Source organism: Aulonocara sp. 'chitande type north' Nkhata Bay, linkage group LG8 (assembly GCF_057382095.1).
Source record: "Aulonocara sp. 'chitande type north' Nkhata Bay isolate Kocher_YH1m ecotype deep benthic linkage group LG8, A_spYH_male_GT1.1, whole genome shotgun sequence".
Taxonomy (NCBI): domain Eukaryota; kingdom Metazoa; phylum Chordata; class Actinopteri; order Cichliformes; family Cichlidae; genus Aulonocara; species Aulonocara sp. 'chitande type north' Nkhata Bay.
This window is the reverse complement of record NC_141351.1, coordinates 7,253,978-7,272,695: the sequence shown is the minus strand read 5'-3', so window position 1 is coordinate 7,272,695 and position 18,718 is coordinate 7,253,978. Positions and strand designations below refer to the sequence as shown.

General features: G+C 42.5%; 1 protein-coding gene across 1 annotated transcript in view; it reads left to right on the top strand.

The window, feature by feature from the left end:
* Positions 1-3,933: 3,933 nt before the first annotated feature.
* The window catches only part of fam20cb (FAM20C golgi associated secretory pathway kinase b), a 63,657-nt gene continuing 48,872 nt past the window's right edge, over positions 3,934-18,718 (top strand). The window contains exons 1-3 of the mRNA XM_086303070.1: positions 3,934-5,234; positions 5,422-5,597; positions 9,192-9,270. Of these exons, the coding sequence (XP_086159196.1) occupies positions 4,723-5,234; positions 5,422-5,597; positions 9,192-9,270 (767 nt within the window). The 5' untranslated portion in view covers positions 3,934-4,722. The remainder of the gene's footprint in view (positions 5,235-5,421; positions 5,598-9,191; positions 9,271-18,718) is intronic.

The window sequence follows — 18,718 nt, the reverse complement described above, 5'->3', positions numbered from 1 at the left end:
GATGGAAATTAGTCTTGTTCCCCACTCAGCCCTGGTCACACCAAGGGCGCATCAGACAAATGAATTTATGCAGACAATACATATGCAACGCTGATGATACAGAGGGTCGTGCGAATGGCTGAAAAAGTGATGGGATTTGAAAGAGCCGCCTGTCAGTTTGTGATTCAACCTGATCTCACTTCTGTCCACATAAAACTAAAAAACTGTCAGCATTTCATTTCCGTGCAGCTTCAGGGTGAATTTCATGTTTTGGCTGCTCCTGGCATGAGAAAATCACACAATGACTACAACTAAACTAAAGCCAACAATAACAAATGATAACAAATCTTGCATACTGCATGTTGCATGTTAATCTGCACTGGGGAAGGCAAAAGTGGGAAGGAAAAAACCCCTTTTACAGGAAGAGACCCTGAGGGAGAGGCAGCCCTGCTGTGAGCAACTTAGAATTGAGTGGAGTAAGAAAGGGCAAAGACAGGCTGTGGAAGAGAACCAGAGGTTAATAATAACTAATGATTCAATTTAAAGTGGTGTATAAACACATAGAGAGTGAAGAAAAAATATACAGTGATTCATGGGATGCTTCCAGCAGCCTAGGCCTTTTGCAGCCTAACTAAGGGAGGATTCAGGGTCACGTGATCCATCCCTAACTATATGCTTTGTCAAAAAGGGACGTTTTAAGCCTAATATTTAAAGTAGAGAGGGTGTCTGTCTCCCGAATCCAAACTGGGAGCTGATTTTACAGAAGAGGGGCCTGAAAGCTGAAGGCTCTGCTTCCCATTCTACTTCTAAATACCCTTGGTACCAAAAGGTACTATGATGGCCTGATTATTTAAGACCTTGTATATGAGGAGAAGGATTTTAAATTTGATTCTGGATTTAACAGGTATAGAAATCTAGAAAAATAATAATTATTAATTAAAAAGAAAAAAGTTCCCAGCCTATAATGGCTCCATTCCTTTGATACACCCTTTTCTGTAAGAGTGTGAGACATAATCCAGCATGGCGCGTGGATCATATCTTCTTTTCAAAAGTGTTTTAAAATACTTTCGTTTAATCTAGTGTACCATGAACAAAATCTTTCTAGAAGAAAGTCTTGCACCTGGCAGACATCCTGGCAACGCCTGTGGGCAGTTATTTCAGGTTATCAAGGCCAAATCTGTACTTAAATGAACGAACGGAAAGAAACACATAATTTATATTGGCAGACATAACACCTTCTTATACCACTTAAAACTACTTAAAAAGTGTGCCAAACCCATGAGCGCTACTGCAAATGTGCAAATTTGCTCAATCTAGATCAAAATGCCGTGCTTATTTCTGTTAAAGTCACAGGCCATGCTAAAAAAAACAAAATACACTTGCCAACATCTTTAGCAAGATGATGAATAGATAAATGAAACCTCATAAACATGCAGGTGTTAGCACAACAACACGACATGCTCATAATTTTCCTCAGGTGGCAGCTGATTGGCTGTTGTTTTGCTATTCAGCATTCTTTGAGCGTCTCTGTTATTTACAATGCAATAAAACCTAACAACACAGATTGTTTTGATATAGATCTTTGCTTTATTTTATTTCTTAATTTTTTTCTTTACATGAAATCGATAAAACGGTAGAGCTGCTAAGAAAATGAAAACATCATTTCGACTTGAATCCCCTCTCCCCTGAATTGATTTGGCAGACTTTGTACAGTAGCGAAGCTCACTCTTCACTGCGATAGTCCAGATAGGAGCGCGGCTCACGCTATCTCAGTATCTTCTGAGTGATCTCGCTGAGAGACACTGTGAAGTGTAGAGGACATAAATCTTATATATTTACGACCTTTGCTGTAGTCAGCTATCTGTTAGGATACCCAGCCCCTCTACTTCTCCTGATCTTGTCTGTGCAAGGTCTAGGTGCTTTTGATAGTGTTCCCACATGGCATGTGATAGTGGATGGTGTTTCTCAATCAGTCTGTTGCATCATAGGTTGTCACCGAAAGCACACCAGTCAAAAACAAGTTTTGTTTTTCTTTTTTTCAGGCATGGCGTTCCAGACAAAGGCTGAAATTTGACACTGGAAACCCCAAACTTAGGTGTCTTTGTCTGGCTATTGTTATGTTGTTGATTTTTTTCTTGTTTTTGAGCTGCGCTTCGTTTGTGTTTAAACTCGTGTTTCTGCTCAATAATAGAGTGAGGCCAATAATTGGGTGTTGCAAATTGTCATCTCACAACAGTCCACTTCTATTACCACAGCCGAAGCGTTAATGTCCTGTGACAGCACAAAAATAAGTAAAGAAAAATGTGTTGACACATCACCCCCCCTTACACACCAACACAAAATGAAAAAGTGGGAGAATCAACCATTCCTTTGGATTCCAATTGAAGGGCTCAGCCATGATTGCGCATGACAGGCCTCGCGAAGAACCACTGACCCATCGACTGCCGCGATCCATGTCTGACTGACATCGATACACATTCATCTCTGCTTGTTTCACCTCAGGCTAGTGGGCCACAGGCTGCAGTGGCTGGCACGAGATCTGGGCGGACAACAAGCATCACTTTGTCTTCGGCGCTGACGCCGTGACTGACATCAAACACCACAGAGGCCAATCTGATGGACCTTTTTGCTTTGTTGTGAATCAGCCACTGTTAAAGGGGCCCCCAAAATGTCACTGGTCATTGTATCTTATATTCGTTAACCCTCCATTACTCACTAATATAGGGGTAAGTCCGCCTTAGGGTCCTCCAGGGGAATTACAGCAATCTTATATGTGACTCAATAGACAATGCTGCGGGGATAGGTGGATAAATCCATTGTTAGTGTCTTTCTTCCTGCTTCCTCCTCAGTGTATCTCCAGCACACACGCACACACACAAACACACACACACATCAGATTAGCAGAGATCTCTACACTGTTGTTTTAATTTTGCCTCTATAGCAGCTTCATTAACATTCACAACTAATGCTTTGTTCCACTGGGTAAATTCCCGTACAGAGCCTTTCTTAAGTCATCTCCACTTTCATTTCTTATGAATCAGTGTTAGTGCAGCAGCCACTGCCACAACCTCCCCCCTCCCTCTGTCTTCTGGGCCCTTTTTAATTATAAACCAATCTAGAGAGGTAATCACAGACAGCATGATTAGTTACTCATAAACATATGCATATATGACATATAGTAGTTTATTGCTTCTTTGAACCTATTTACAGCCACTGGGAAGGGTGTGGGGGACCTTAATGCCACTCCAATTAGCCATAAGGATGAAACGTTACCCAGCTGACCAAATAGTTTGGCCGAGAGAAGAAGAATCTCTCATTTCAGTATTTAGTAAATGGGCTTTTTGTGGTATGCTATATAGGTCTGAGGTGAGGGCAGCAGGAAAGCAAGGAGCCTGTTCATTTTTCTTTGCTGCCAAAGTCATTTCTTTGCCTTCAGAATGCAGCGCTGAAAGGTGCTTTGTGGTTTTCATTTCATGCAGCCTTTAAACATTATTGAAGATGCGATTGCTGCTGAGTGGCAGCAGTGGAGGATGGAACTGGATCCCCAGACTGATGAGCGGTCTAATAGGCCTGTCTAATGTATTATCGATGGATTGAGTGCCGTCTCGGAGGAGACATTTCAGAGAGATTCCAGCAGATGAATTTGAGATTTAAAGATAAATAAATAAATAAAATAAAATACTTTGCTGCTGCGTGTGAGCCAGCCTGGATATTGGCCAGGAGAAAGACGCCCTCTTCTTGCGCAGCCGGGATGTGCAATGAGGATTTATTCCAAGAGGAATACAGACAAGCAGTTATATGCTTCACATGGTCTCACTGTCCTCCCCCCTTCTCTCGCTCTCCCTCCCTCCCTCCCTCTCTCTCTCTCTCTCTCTCCTCAGCCAATCTGTGCACTGTGACGCTGCGCAAAGGCAGGATCTAGCTTCGGCTTCATCATCATATTTAACACACCCACCCAGATTCACACATTCTACAAGAGGTGCGATCTCTTGTCCCGCTGTACTCCTAAAGGTTGCCCGGCCCCGGGAGGGAGGGAGATTTCGGTCTCCTGTTACCTTACTCCTTTGGCTCGCCTCTGGTGGTTTGACGGCTCTCGATGTGGCAGAATTACGCATCCCGGATCGCTTATAGGTGAATTGGAGTAAACACGTCGACTACTTCCCGGGGACTTTCCCCCAGAAACAACACTTAAATGTGAAGAGCTGCACTTCTCGTGTGTCTGTTCCGGGCTGACGTCCCGGCTAACCCAGGCCACTCTTCCTTGCGCAGGCTGGTCGGTGAGATCGATGCGCGCTGTCGGACCTCTCGGGCACCGACGTTTAACGGATCGTTTTCTCTTCTTGTCCCGGCTGCTTCACTCGTCTTGTAGCCTGCATTCCCTCTGATAATTTTACTGGCGGACAAGGAAAGGAGACCGGGGCCAGTGCGAAGAGGATGAGGCTTGAGCAAATCGACCGTTGGTCTGAAGCGACTCGACCTGTTTTACCTGGACTCGTGCGGATGGTTTGGCGCTTCGGGGATCTCGCCTAAAACCCACAAGCAGGACTCTGATGTTGAAAATACAAAGGCTGAACACTGAATCCTTTACTCAAGACGGCAAGCGAAGATGGGTCCTACGTGTTTAATGTGTATTTCATTAGATTGGCGTCCAGTCTGATAAACATCATCAGCGATGTAGTCAGCCTGTTCATCTGCGTGCTGATCATTTGCAGTAAGTACTCACATCTACTCAAAAGGGAGACCATGAAGATGATTCTCCTGCGCAAATTCCGGGTTTTGATCCTCATGGTGTTCCTAATTGCATGCTCCATGCACATCATGATAGACTTGTTACCAAAGCTGGAGAGGCACGGCAGCACCGGCTGCTCCTGCTCGCACACGCCGAGCGAGGAGCCAAAGAGCTGGGGCAAGCAGGGTTGGCCTAACAAACACAGTCTGCGGATCCTCCAGGACTTCAGCAACGAGCCCAGCTCAAATGTTTCCCTGCACTCCCTGGAGAGGGTCCCGGTTGCAGGAGATAAATCCCAAGCTTTCAGGAGACTTGACCATCACGGACAACGTGGTGACAGGAAGAGGCAGTTCATGCAGGACGCCGGGGTTGACAAGAACGTGCCGGCTAAAGGTTCAAGGCTGTCAGCTCTGTATGACCATCCTTTATATAAAACGTCGTTGCCGCCTTTGACAGACGAGGACACGCTGTTCAACGTCAACACGGACATTAGATTTGACCCCAAAGCAGCGGAGGATCAGGCATGGTAAAGTGTTTAAAGCCAAACTTTAATGCAACAAAACCTACAAATAAATATTTCATAATTTCTTTGAACATTACAGTAAAGTTCAGTCATGTGCAATAATAAAGTAATAACATTACAAGTAACAGGAATACTAATAATAACAATCTCTACCTCTCTGTTCTCTCCTTGTCCCTCTTCTTCTCTCCAGGGCTGGGGAGAGCAACATAGACGAGTTCAGCCAGACTGGGGAACTGACAGCCGATTCCTACCCCAACTGGCTCCGCTTCCACATTGGGATTAATCGATACGAGCTGTACTCCAGACACAACCCGGTCATCGATGCTCTTCTGAAGGACCTGGCTACCCAGAGGATCACCAGCGTGGGTGAGTCATATAAGTCAGCACAGGGGGGCAGCTTGATCGAAACAAAAACCAGCAGGTGGGCTTCAGTGAACAGATGGAGGGTCAAAATTACATTTGGTCTGAAGACACCATGTTGACACTGCAGAAAACGTTTCTCACTTATTTTGGGCTGACATGCGTCACTGCAGCGTGTGTGGATTAAATCTGTGCATTTTGCAGCTGAAGGTGAAAGAGCTCAGCCACCTTTCCGGTGTCATTTGGTGAACCGCTAAAACGAGATTATAGGGAGTGCGGTGTCTTACTTCAGAACTGGCTGATAGGCCAGTGTCTACTGATGGACACAGATACCGATTGTTGTGCTCATGGTTTAAAACCTGTGCAATCCAATAAAGATATCGCTTGTGATGACTGGGTCAGCTCACCCAATCATCACAAACATGTCTCATTTTTAATTACAGTTTACACAGTTCTCCTCTTTCCTGGCATTTTAAAATAATGACCTGTTATTAAATGGCTTAACTAGTGTGGCCAATGGCGATAAGCAAACACAACAGATGCCGATATTGCTGGTGAGAAAATTATAAGTACAGTTTTTAAGTCCTTCCTTTCTAAGTTAAGCTAGCACAAAAAATGATATGTTAAGAATCAAGAAAACTCTTTTCCTTTCAGGTTAAGAAGGCCAACATCGACCGATGCTGATGTCTTTCCACAAACATTTACAGAGCTTTAACCTAAATAACCTCTATTTAAGCAAGAAATTTTTATTTAAGTGTATGCGTGATGATCCTCTGGACTTCTATTATACATGTTTAAGTTTTGGAAATCCAAAATCATGATCACAGTGGATAGAAAATAATCTTACAGGAGCAGATAAAGCTTCAAGGCTACTTGCTGGGATAAAAACGAAGCCTAGTTGTGACTGAAGTGCCTTTTATTGATCATCACTTTTCAGTCGCTGCATGCTGAGCCTGTTGAACTGACAGCTCTGTAATGCTCAGCTCTGATTCCCTCTACCCTACTGGGTGGAGTTATTATGTGAACAACTGTTTAACACCACCTGAAGCGGAAAAAGGGACGACTGTATCTAAAATTATTTCATCGGCGAGGCCCAAAATACAGCAAGCCGCACAAAACAAATTTCCTCTGCACGCTCGCGTAAGCAGCCCAAGTTGGGCCGGCGGTTGTGAGGAGGGGCTGCTAACTGACTGCGAAGCGTGCTCCTCGATCTCAAAGTTGTACACACAAGCGTGCATGAAGATGGAAGCGAGCTGTGGGCGCTGAATCCGATCAGCTCGCACGCTCCCGCCTCACAAGGCTGAAGGTATAATATAACACCCCGGTCTCTTCTCATGTATTTCCACAAAAGCGTCGCAGTGGAATACATCAAGCCCGAGAGAACACCTGGTCTCGATGCAAATCACACAGCTACACTGCCGTTTGAATCAAATCAAACTCCGACTTTTTATTTGATTGGCAGGTGGGCCATAAACCTAGCAAGCGGCAGAGAACCCCCAAATACTTGAAGAAAGTGTCAGTAGATACCTGATAGAGGTGATAATGTGTTGCGTCATCTGCCTATACTGAACCTAAATCTTTCTTTTTACCTTCTTTCTCTGTTTTTTTTTTTTTTTTTTTTTTTGTTCCTGCTTGGCTCAGTCTAGCTTCCTCATTCCAAGAGTGCTTGTTGACCTAAGGTCTCCTATCATTAGCTCGCTGAAAAAAGGTAGATTCCCAGATTTCAGGTTTTTCTGCCAGTGACTAAAATCTAAGTGGTCTGCAGCAAAGATTAAAAAATTGTTGGGGATGCTGTATACTTATGAAACTAGCCTTCATGCAGCATAACTAGCAGAGGAATATCCTTCTTTTCTGTTGTTCTAGTCAAGACGCTCTCTAATTTTCTCAGATTTTTCTTCCTCTTGCTTTCTGTCTGTCGGCCTGGGTGGATAGCGGAAGCAGTTCTCAGCATCTCTTGCCAGCTGAATACATGGTGGCTCAGTAATTACAGTCTTAGCACAGGCCTCAGGCAGGCTACCAATAGAAGCCAACAGTAGTCATCTATTATCTCAAATTCGGCATAGGAGATCTTAGATGTATTATATGAAGACCGAGCATGGAAAAGAGGACAATATCGAAGCTGATAGGATGAACCTGTAAGCTCACAGCCCGAGCAGAGACACAGGTAAACGCTTTGCAACACGGCAGGCTCGGTGAATACGGTTTGCTCGCTGAGAGTGGAAGCTGAAACATTATTTTCATGGCCCCTTGCATGCATGAGTTCCTAGCGACTACAGTCAGGGGTATCCATTATTTGAGATATCCCAAATGTCTGCATAAGCACACACACACAGCTTTGCACAGCAGCAGGTGGGGGGGCAGATGGACACTGATCTTTCTGCCTCTATTTTTCTGTAAACAGTCTGCTTGCCGTCATGATTCATGTATGTAAACATAAATGAACACATTGATAGAGGAGGTCGTTCTCTGGCAACGCGCCACCGAAAAACAGCCTCCAGTCGATCAGTGTGTAGGAAATAACGGGCACTCTGTCATCTCTGCTCCCTTTTTTTTTTGGTGAATTTCAGTTTGGTTTTCTGCTGTCATTCTGGCACCAGCTAGTCCCATGAGGGCCTTTAGACTGCATTATCGTGTTCAAAAAGGGAGAGAACATGAAAGATGGAAGGATGAATAAAAAAACACAAAGACACACACACACACACACACACACACACACACACACACACACACACAGAAACAGCAACAGAGGGACAGACCCCCAGGAGAATACTGGGGAGGGAGTAAACAGCAGAGGAGCAACGAGCGCTGGATGCGCACTGGGTGTCCTTCACCCTCTCGCTATCCTTTGCCATCAAACAAACACTGTGACATCAGCTCTCTGTCTTTTTGGAGTTCAAACACACAAACATAACTGGCTTAGAAAAGACACATTGCCACCACTCGTGTATGAGCTTACATATGCAGCGGGGCTCTTCACTTAAATAGCAGAGGAGATTGATGTTTCTGCTGTGCTGTGAGATGTCGCTCAAGTGTAAATCAAATCATTCCCATTTAAAACAAGATCATGCCTAATCCATCTACAGGTTTGCTAAATGTAAGCAGAACATACTTCAAATTTATGATGTATGAGAACAAAGGGTGCAAAGTCTGTTGCTGTTAAGGAATTGCATTAATACACATGTATGGCTAGTGTTACTAGCCATACATGTGCACAGGCATTTAATGAGCGCTTTTATACTGTGAGATACCTGAAAAAAAATTATTTATACACAACAATGATTATTAAAAACCAAAATAAAAATAAAAGTGAAGTTAAGTTAAAAAAAGAGTAAAAAGTAAGAGTGAGATTGTGCGAGAAAGTAGTGCAAACAACATTAATAAATAATATGTGGGCTATAAATTTTAGAAAGAAACTTAGAAACAGTAGCAAGAAGGTATGATTCAGAAATTTAATGGGAGAAATTTTTGATTTAACTAAAACCGATATACAGTGGGTCAGTTTATCTCAGGGCAGGACTCATTTCTTCAACATACCCGCAAAACATGTGTAGCTAATATCAGTTGAAGTTAATAGCGACCTTGTCTGTTTGACTCCAACAGCAATGAAATCTGGAGGCACTCAGCTGAAGCTCATCATGACCTTCCAGAACTACGGACAGGCACTATTCAAACCCATGAAGTAAGTTTTTTTTCTCATTTTGAGATGTGCGTTCCTGCTAACCTTACATTTCTCCTGCTCGACCACACATGAAGCAGCGTTGACCCTGCTCTCTTTAAGAAAATAAAAACCAAACAAAAAAACGACCTTCTTCATATGGTATTAAAGCTTGAGTGCCATTTCAGCATAAAACACGAACTGTGCAGCTTTCTGCCTTGGCTCACTTCCTTTTTTTCCGCATCTCACCACCTACCCATTCTCCTCACAACATCAATCTCATTTCCTCATTCTCCTTTCTGGCAATATCAAATTGCTTTCATTTCAGCACAACCTTGATATTAGATTGAAGGCCGACATCATTCTGCTGTGTCAGAGCCAAATGTTGAATAGGCATTTCACCTCTCGCAGCTTTAGGATGACACATCACATTCTTCAGTGGCCATGTTGGAGGCCTTCGGCTCTCAGCCTGAGACATTTTGTTACTGATTCCATCTGATTAGTTTTCCGTGTCCAGATATTATCGCACCATCTACTCGAGCTAAATGCCCCCATCTTGTTCTCAGCATGTGATCCACATGTAAGCAGACACCGTTGATCCAGCTTATCATAATCCAGTAGAAATGTATTGTTGCTGATATTTGCCTGTCTAGGCTATTTCATCTTAATAGATTGTTGGTGATTGTTGGCAAGATCGAGGTAGGGATCGGGATCATGGCTGTAGGGGTGGCAATGTTGGTTGGTTCACCTTTTGATCAAACTTTGGTCCAGAGCAAAGGTTAAACAAGGCAATTGTAAATACTAAGACTACTACTAACATCCATGGCTCCCAGATGACAAATCCACACTAAAGTACACCAGCAGGTCAATTTTTTTGTACTAACTACTAACTGAATTGCCACAGAACCTACTGCCATGATTCGTGTAAGAGAAAGCGTGATGGATATTTTGGATGTTTGCATGACATCTTCTTTTCTTCTTGGACTGAAGTGCACATTACCTTCTCCATGAAGCGGGTACAGACACTCCCCTCTCTTTGATGATGAGCTTTAATTACTTTGATAACCTTCTTTCTTCATTAGGTCAGAACTTTTTTTCAATTTGTTCCAAGACTAATACCAGTAGCAAGTTTAAGGGTGGTGATAAAGTTATAAGCTGCCACTTTTCCGTCTTCACTGGTTCTTGAGAGCAAGGCCGGTCTTGAAGCAGTACTGTCCATAGATTTATTCCTTAGGTTCTTTTGTAGAAAAAGTCAGCTAACATGCTAAAAATGACATCATTAACCTCCAAACTGTAAGCTTGGACCTACCCAACAGGTTATATGTGAAGATATTTATATTTCTATCATAAAACTGAAGGCGATGGGCTTTCATGCCCATGTGAAGTGGTGCCACAATTCCTGTGAGCCTTATGGTTCAGCCACAAAGCCTCTGTTCTTTGCCTCATTTCTGTTTTTAATCTTATTCCACTTGTGAATCAGTGAACTACAGTAACCTGTATTTACCTGTGCAGACAATTTTAAACCCCTTTGGCCTAACCTGTAAATGTCTACCCAGTGGTTCCCAGCTGCCCCCTTTGGCCCACATACTGTGAAATATTTTATTAATTCACTTTTCCTTTGTCTGCACCATCATATTTAGAAGAGAATGCATCTTGTGAAGAGTGCTCCTAATTCCACATCAATTGATGGATTTAAATGTCACCCGTCCTTTGCTGTTGTGATTGTGATTTAATTGTGGGTTAATGGTTCTCTACGCGGGCTGTTTTTCTGGCCCCTGCATGTCAGTTTGGAGAGCGGGGTTAAGCCCGCGGATGATAGGTAGGAGGGAGGGAGGAAAAGCTATTCAGAGACTGTTGTAATTACTGTTTCGGTCGCACCCCACAAAGTCAGGCCAGACGCAACAAGCCTGAAATCATCCTTGACAGGCGGGGGAAAAGCAGAGATAAGAATGAGGAGAGAGGAGGCAAAGGATGAGAGAGAGTCTAGGGAGGTGAGGTGGGGCGGATTGGGGAAGGAGAGACAGATGAAGAGACGTGGGGAGAGAGCGTTGTCAATACATGCACGGAGTCCAAATCCACAGATTATCTCGGTGCACTGCCTCGAATTTGAACCCAGGCGCAAAATGTGAAATGACATTTTCCGAGAAAAGCACGGGCCGATGGTGTTGGATGTAAATCTGCTGCTTGACACTCGTGGCTGTCGGAGCCGCTGTGATGTTTGATAATCCTGAAGAACGGCAGGAACAAAGGGGAGCTATTTCATTTCCTCCAACTTGAATGCACTTGTCCTTAACAAAATAGGGCAACCCATGCAGACATGTACGTGTGTGTGTGTGTGCTCATTTGGGCTGCAATCAAGTTCTTGACAGATTTGCACAGTCATTCCAGCTATGTACACCATTTCCCTCACAGAGATCACACATGACACACACAGACACTCAAAAAAACCCCACACACACATCCACTTAACACTCAACATCATCCCGTCGTTCCCAAATCTGCTGGTGTGTTTCCACACGGTGCATCAAAGAGACAGAGGCTGAGAGATCAAAGACTTCTCTGGCTGCGCGCTTCTGCTCGACTCCTCTCAGCTCTAATGCAAATGTGTGCCAGGCAATCAGGCAGCGAAAGGCAGGCAGGCATGCATGCAGTGTATGGGGTAACGATCGACCCTCCAACCATCCATATCTGTGTAAAACTGCACTCTCGCTCCTCCTCTCTATATGGTTATCAGCTCTTCTGTCTCTTTCTCACTTTTAGTATTCTCCATCATTCTCCTCCTCTGTGCATGCAACACTGTCTGCCGTGTGTTTTTCTCTCTTTACTGAACAGCAGAAATGCAGAAATCCATTAACAGGCCTTCTGTATCGATCCTTTAGGTATTCTTTCCCCTGTTTTTCCCCTCAGTTAGAGTCAATATCAGATGCCACGGTCAGTATTTCTTTATGCATTTGGAGAAGCAAAGTACGCCTCAGTGTGTACTTGAATGTGGCAGATATTTATTTAGCTTCTTGCTGTACTGGGTCACCACAAAGTGGCCTACAGTATCTGTCTGTACTGATGCAATAGGGATGAATCAGACCATTAAATCTGCTGTCTGTGGTCCAGCTTTCCAGACATGAAATAAACCCAGTCTTAACTAGTCTAATCTAACTCCAGGGTTATTTTTGCAATATTTGTTAAGTCTGTGCTCTCTTGGAGGATCGAAGAGGCTTCACGGGATGTGGCTAAAATCCCAGCTGATGCCCAGCCCTGTGTTGCTTAAGCAGACAGATGAAAACATCTTTGTGCAATGTCTGTAACAACAACTGCATTGTAACCTGAGCACCATTCAGCTGGATGAGTAAGCTCAATTATCATCTTTGTCATCCTCTGCTTTCGTTATGTCTGTGGTCTGGACTGAAAGAACATTGATTTACAGCAATTTTACAATTTCTGCCTTTAGTGCGGCAAAAAAAGAAAGAAAAAAACCTTTTCAAGTTGGATGAGGAGCCAAAAGCTGGTCCTGTGGTCCTGAGACTCATAGGGAATCTTTCTAGAGTCTACAGTGTAGCCTATGTAAGTGATTACATCGTAGGCAATTGCCTACATTTATGCTTGTCCTGGTGCTTTATGTGTTAATTAGTGCGTTATGTCCTGTTGTTTTACATGCAATGGAAGCTGATAGGAAAAAATAACATGCTAGGACTTTATTCCCTCCCTTTTGTTGTGGTAATGTTTTGGGGTGCACATATAATTATGACTCGAGTTTTTCTGCTTTTTTGGACATTCCCCATTCCAATATTCTTAACATCTCATTTCAGGAAATTTGCGAGTCCTTATATTGAACCTATGATTATTATTTCTCATCCCGAGATCTGATTGTTTTTCTCTCACTGATAAATTAAAAAACTGAAGCAAAAAAAGTAGCTGGAAATGTACAGGAGGAATCGAGGGTGCTGAACAGGCTAATCGCATTCCTCAAACCGACGTGTAGTTACAGTTCCCAGGAGGAGCACATAAGGTTATATCGTATGTTATGTTGTAGGGTTCCTGTAAAGTGGTTTTTAAAATCAGAATTTTTAAAACCAAGAATAAACACCTCACAGGTAGAACAAAGCAAAATGAGACATAGTCACACTGGTTTTGTATTATATGCAAAACCATTCCAACAATTACTGCAAACCATTTCTAGATGCAAAACATCAGCAAAAGCAAAAAAGCCTTAAAAAGATGCATTTGAGCACAAACAGATGCTAAATGACAGCAAAGAAACACAAAATGATCATTAGATGATGGAGGTACCTGCAAATAGATGAAAAATGACCTCAAACACATAAAATTCAAACCTCCAAAGAGGTACAAAGACAGACTTTTGGTGTGTCTTTTGCACTTGTAAGTTGGAGGTTTGTGGAGATTGTGCCAAGTTGTCTAACAGTTAACATCAACCAGTAACCAGTGAGCTGTTTTTTCTTTTAATTATTATTATTATTATTATTGTTATTATCATCATCATTATTATTATTATTATTTATGTTTTACAGCCATGCTGGCCTTGAACAAAACAATGGACTGCATTTCTGTGGCACTGTGGTAGAGTCATCCACAAAAGCTTCTGCATATGAGATGATAACCTCTCCACCAGGACTGGTTGAGGCATTTTGCACTGTCGTTTTATATATGAAATGACATCTTTTAACCAAAGTGTGGCACACAGGTACATTTTAGGCCCCTGAAGGTTCTAAATCTGTATTAGAAATCATCACGTTGCCAAGCAACTACATAGCAACAGGATAAAATGATTTGCTTTTAGCATTTATGCACCTATAAAAACATTATATTGTTTTCAATTCACAGCCAACAGCACGAACAAGCCAAACAATGCTAGTATGTTAAGTGTAGCTGACCTGTTTGAGTAGGATTACGTGATATTTAAAGGATCTAGAATCTTGAAAAATAGTCTAAATGGCAAAATGAGCTGCTTTGAGCTAATAATAATGAATGGTAACTGTGAGCTATACTTAATACTACAGTAAACTTTGATATCGTCCATTTTTACCATCAAACCATCCATCCATGCTCAAACCTAGCTCAGCTCACCTTTGCGTGAAACGTAGGATACTTTAATATCAGAAAAGCCTCCCATCCACACGTTTGATCAAAACACTGCAAAAACTGACTTTTGCTATTTACCATTACCATGTATACAAATCACATTTTCAGCTTCTGCAGCAGTATTACATCAAAGACAAGCTCAGATAGGCCCTTGGGGCTCACCAACAGGTAGCAGAAAACTGTGATTTATTTTTTTAACTTCATGTTCAACCCGGGTTTGTATGAATCCAAAAACCACTCGGGATGCCTGTGTTCCCTGATAATTTAACACTTTTTTTCTGTCTTTGATGGACTGGCAGCTGTGAAGTCCTGCTCTGTAATATCTCACATTAGTTCCAAAGGATCACTAATCACAGCTGTTCTGGTCAGAAACTGCAAAAAAAGACTGCAGTTGACTGAACTGGTAGTACATGATGGCAAAAAAACAAAAAATTGTCCATTTAAAAGGTAACAGTCTCACTGGGAGTAACCCTCCAGCAATGACACATTTTGTACCTTCAAAAGCTTACGTTCAAGTTCAAATAACAGTAATACATATAATGCCTTTTCCTGTCACAAATGTCCATGTACTTGTTAGTGGAAGTTAAAAAAGAGGTATGCAGGTTATACTCTATGGACTGGGCGACCTTTGGTACAAGTACTTGTGTGTTCAGCTGTTGCTGGGCTTGATTGTACTTTGAACCTGAGGCACTAGGTAACAAAAGCAAGCACTTCTGTTCTATTTATCTTCATCTCTTCTTGTGTTTTCCCCCTATCTTTTGTCTTTCTGTCACCATGACTTTGTGCTAGTGTCAACGGCAAAGACGTGACTGTAATATTTACACTGAAATTAGTCTCAGAGCACACAAAGCCCATTAGATGATGAGTGCAGATGATCGACGAAGGGATGCGGGGGAAGGACTGATGATTGATATAATGATGGTCTTCCGTTCCTTCTTGCTTCCACTTAATTGTATCGCTTGTCAATCAGCCCGGCTGTTGGCTCAGTCGCACGCAAATCAATTCCAGTGTTCCTCGAAGAGATATCCGCTCTTTCCGCTGCTCCTCCTCATCGAGAGATCTATATCTGTCTCGAGTCGGGGTCCGTGAGTAATTTTTGATTGACACGCCGGGGACACAAGAGACTGATGCCACACGTCACCTCGTTTGTGTCGATAACATATTGACCGCAGCGCAAAATAACAGCGCGCAGGAAACGTCTGTGTTAAATGTGAAATATTAGTGAGAAATTGCCTGTGTGTGCGGGGAGGATGTGTCATCAAGGTGCGTAAGCTGTGGAGGGTGGAAGAATAAAATAGAAGGAGCTTTGTTTAATAAGGGCATGTGTCCTTATTATCCTTGTCCTGCAAGCTGCCCAGATTTGTCCTTGAAAGAGGCAAATGACCAAAGACTGAAAAAAAGGAGCAGGACAGTTCAGCGATTGTTCCAGCATGTATTCAAACTGTGACAGTGCCAAGCAAACACAACGCCTCCGCGGACCAAGCTCTGTATTTGTCCCTCAATTTTTGTTATATATATTTTGACTTATAGTCGGGTTTTTGGTTGTTTGTGCATGCGCTCTTGTTTACTGTATGATATTGTATTCACAAGGTCTTCTGTGCCTGTGCTTTGACTTTGAGTCAGGAAATAAAGGGATGAAGCGCCTGAGGACAAGTCATTCAGAGCGCGGATGATGAGTGCAGCTCTGTTTGGAAACAGAGGAAATTCATAGCAGCACAGAAGCAACATCAGGGCTGAAAGTTCCACGTTAACCCCCAAACTGCTGGGAAACGTGTCTGGAAATGGTGCAACGCAATATAATATTAGCAGAATATTATAAACGCTTGTAAAAGCAATGACCGCCCTTATGAAATATCTGAGGCCTATTCATTTTGTGCGTTACCGCTGGTTCTGTTTGATTGTTAAATAATTAATCTAAAATTATAGCCACAGTGCGATGTGTGATTTAGCAGCACTCGCTGCCTTTCGCTGCTCTCTCTCTGTCTCTCTCTCTCTCTCTGGCTAATATTTTGACTGTTTCCCCAGTGCTATAATTGTTTCACCAGGGTATTATTGTGCAGCCTTTGCCGAAGCTGAAATTAAAGTGTGTACGAGTGCTCAATTTAAAAGAGGTGCTCGCGCCAGCAAAGCAGGGACAACGCACACACCAGTCTTCTGCATGTGCTGTAGAAGAAATTTGCAGTAGCTGAGTGTACGCTGCAGCGGAATGATTCATACGATCAAATGAAACCCTTAGGCTTAGTAATCTGACCCCCTTTCTGTCTTCCCCACTGAGACCGTGACACACTGTGGGCTGCTTGTGCGCCAGGATCACGCAGCTGCTCTGTGTTTTCCACTAAATGTGTTAGTCTGACTGCTACATGTAGCGAGATGGGAATAATCTGACTAAAACTAATTTGGTGTAATTCACCCTGATGCCATGGAGTCTTACAAATATAATCTCACTCTTCTTCAGTGTTGCCAGGGATGCCAGGTTATAACTCACCTGCAGTTGTCCCGAGGTGAATAAGGGGAAGGGAGAAGATTGGGTGCATTAGTACAGTGCCGATCACAAAACAGATGTAGTCTGAGACGAGGCAGTCGACAGAACGCCCTGAAAAAAAAATGTTTGAACTTTTGATTTTTTTTGTTGCTAGAGTGAAGCGTGGCTGAAATGATCGATATTGGACAAGGTAGTGCCGCGGGGCAGTGATGCACACTGTGCTGTTCAGCTGCGGCCTGGTTCCAGTAAATCACTGCTTTTTATTTTATTTTTATAACCCCTGAAACACTAAGAATGTACTCAGTTTCCCTTCCTTTATATAAGCATATAAGCAAAGCAATAGCTTACGTTAAGAGCTTTTTATTCAACATTATTGGCTCATTGAGGCTACAAAATTAACTCCATGGGAAAAATCATCCCCTTCAGCTTTTATTCTTATTGATGAATAACCCTCCAAAATCTGTACACCGGTCCCACTTCCCCAGTTTATTTCAGTCAGCAGAAAGTATACCAGCAGTTTGATTACAGTTACATTGGAATGCTTATTAAGTCATCTAAAATATTTCCAGTTAACTGACTTAGTTTTCAGTCACTTGTTTTTTTATTTTAATTACACAAAGCCAGTGCAGCAGGTACAAGTAATCTAACTATACCTTCTCAAATTACATACCGCAGTTACCGCTAATTAAATGCAATCATATTTCATTTTGTCTGGAATTCTTGATAAATATCAGCTTGGCAGATTGAAATGTACTTTTTTTTTACAATGAGCAGAGCAGCAGTCTTCATATTCCTGTCCCTGTCCTACCACAGTATGAATGATTAACTCAGCAACTCACCCTCACAACCCTTCTGATAAACATTAACTCTTTGAGTGCCAACCCTAACCCTAACCTTACCCCTAACCCCGGGAAGAATAGGAACAGGAACAACTTTGGCCTTCACCAAATCTAAGGTTATAGTTACCACTTACGATGACATTAATGGTAAATTAAACACAACAGCTGAACGAATGAAATGCAGTCATATGAAAAAGAAAATGTTCACATCACTGCATAGAGTGCTGTGAAAAACTTCCTTTTCATATGACTAAGTACAGCCTATGAGCCAGTAACTTGTAAAAGCACCTTCAGCAGCACTAACATGAAGTAATCATTTTCTGTGTGACTTTAGAAGTCTTGTACGTCTTTGAGGGGGAATTTTGACCCGCTCTTCTCTGCAGCATTGCTTTAGTTTTTTTGAGATATGCCCTGATCCTTTTCTTTTCCATCGATTCTGTTGTAGATTGGCAGCTGTGCTTGGGTTCATTGTGCTGGCCAGGCTTTAGCTGTCATACAGGGCCTCACATTTCTAGAATACTTTGGAGTTCATTGTTGACGTAAAAACTGCAAAGCATCCAGGTGCTGTGGCTGCTAAACAAGCCCAAATCATCATCCCTCCACCACCGTGCTTCACATCTTGTTGAGACGTCCAGTCCTGGAAAAACTGTGGCATTGTGGTAACACACACAGCTGAGTCCTTCAGACCAGCAACCACCAACACCCACTTCTTTTACAGATGTGGTCACTTGCTGATCAATTATTAAATTGCATTTGATTAACAGCACCTGGCTGCCACTTACCCACTTCCTAGAGGCAGTAAGAGGCTGTAAAAGAACTCATTATCATAGCATCCATAATATTTTAGCTAATCTCTGTAATTTGCTACTGCAAACCTGGAACTTCCACTCTATGTATACCACGTATATTAATACTAATGGAAAAGTACAGACTATAGAAGACGCACATAGTAGATACTGTATAAGTAATCCCATACCTTTAAGTAGAGAGTAATCAGTAATCACCTTAAATATTTTGGTTTTATCAACCCAAAAAGAAAAAAATAACAGTGATAAAA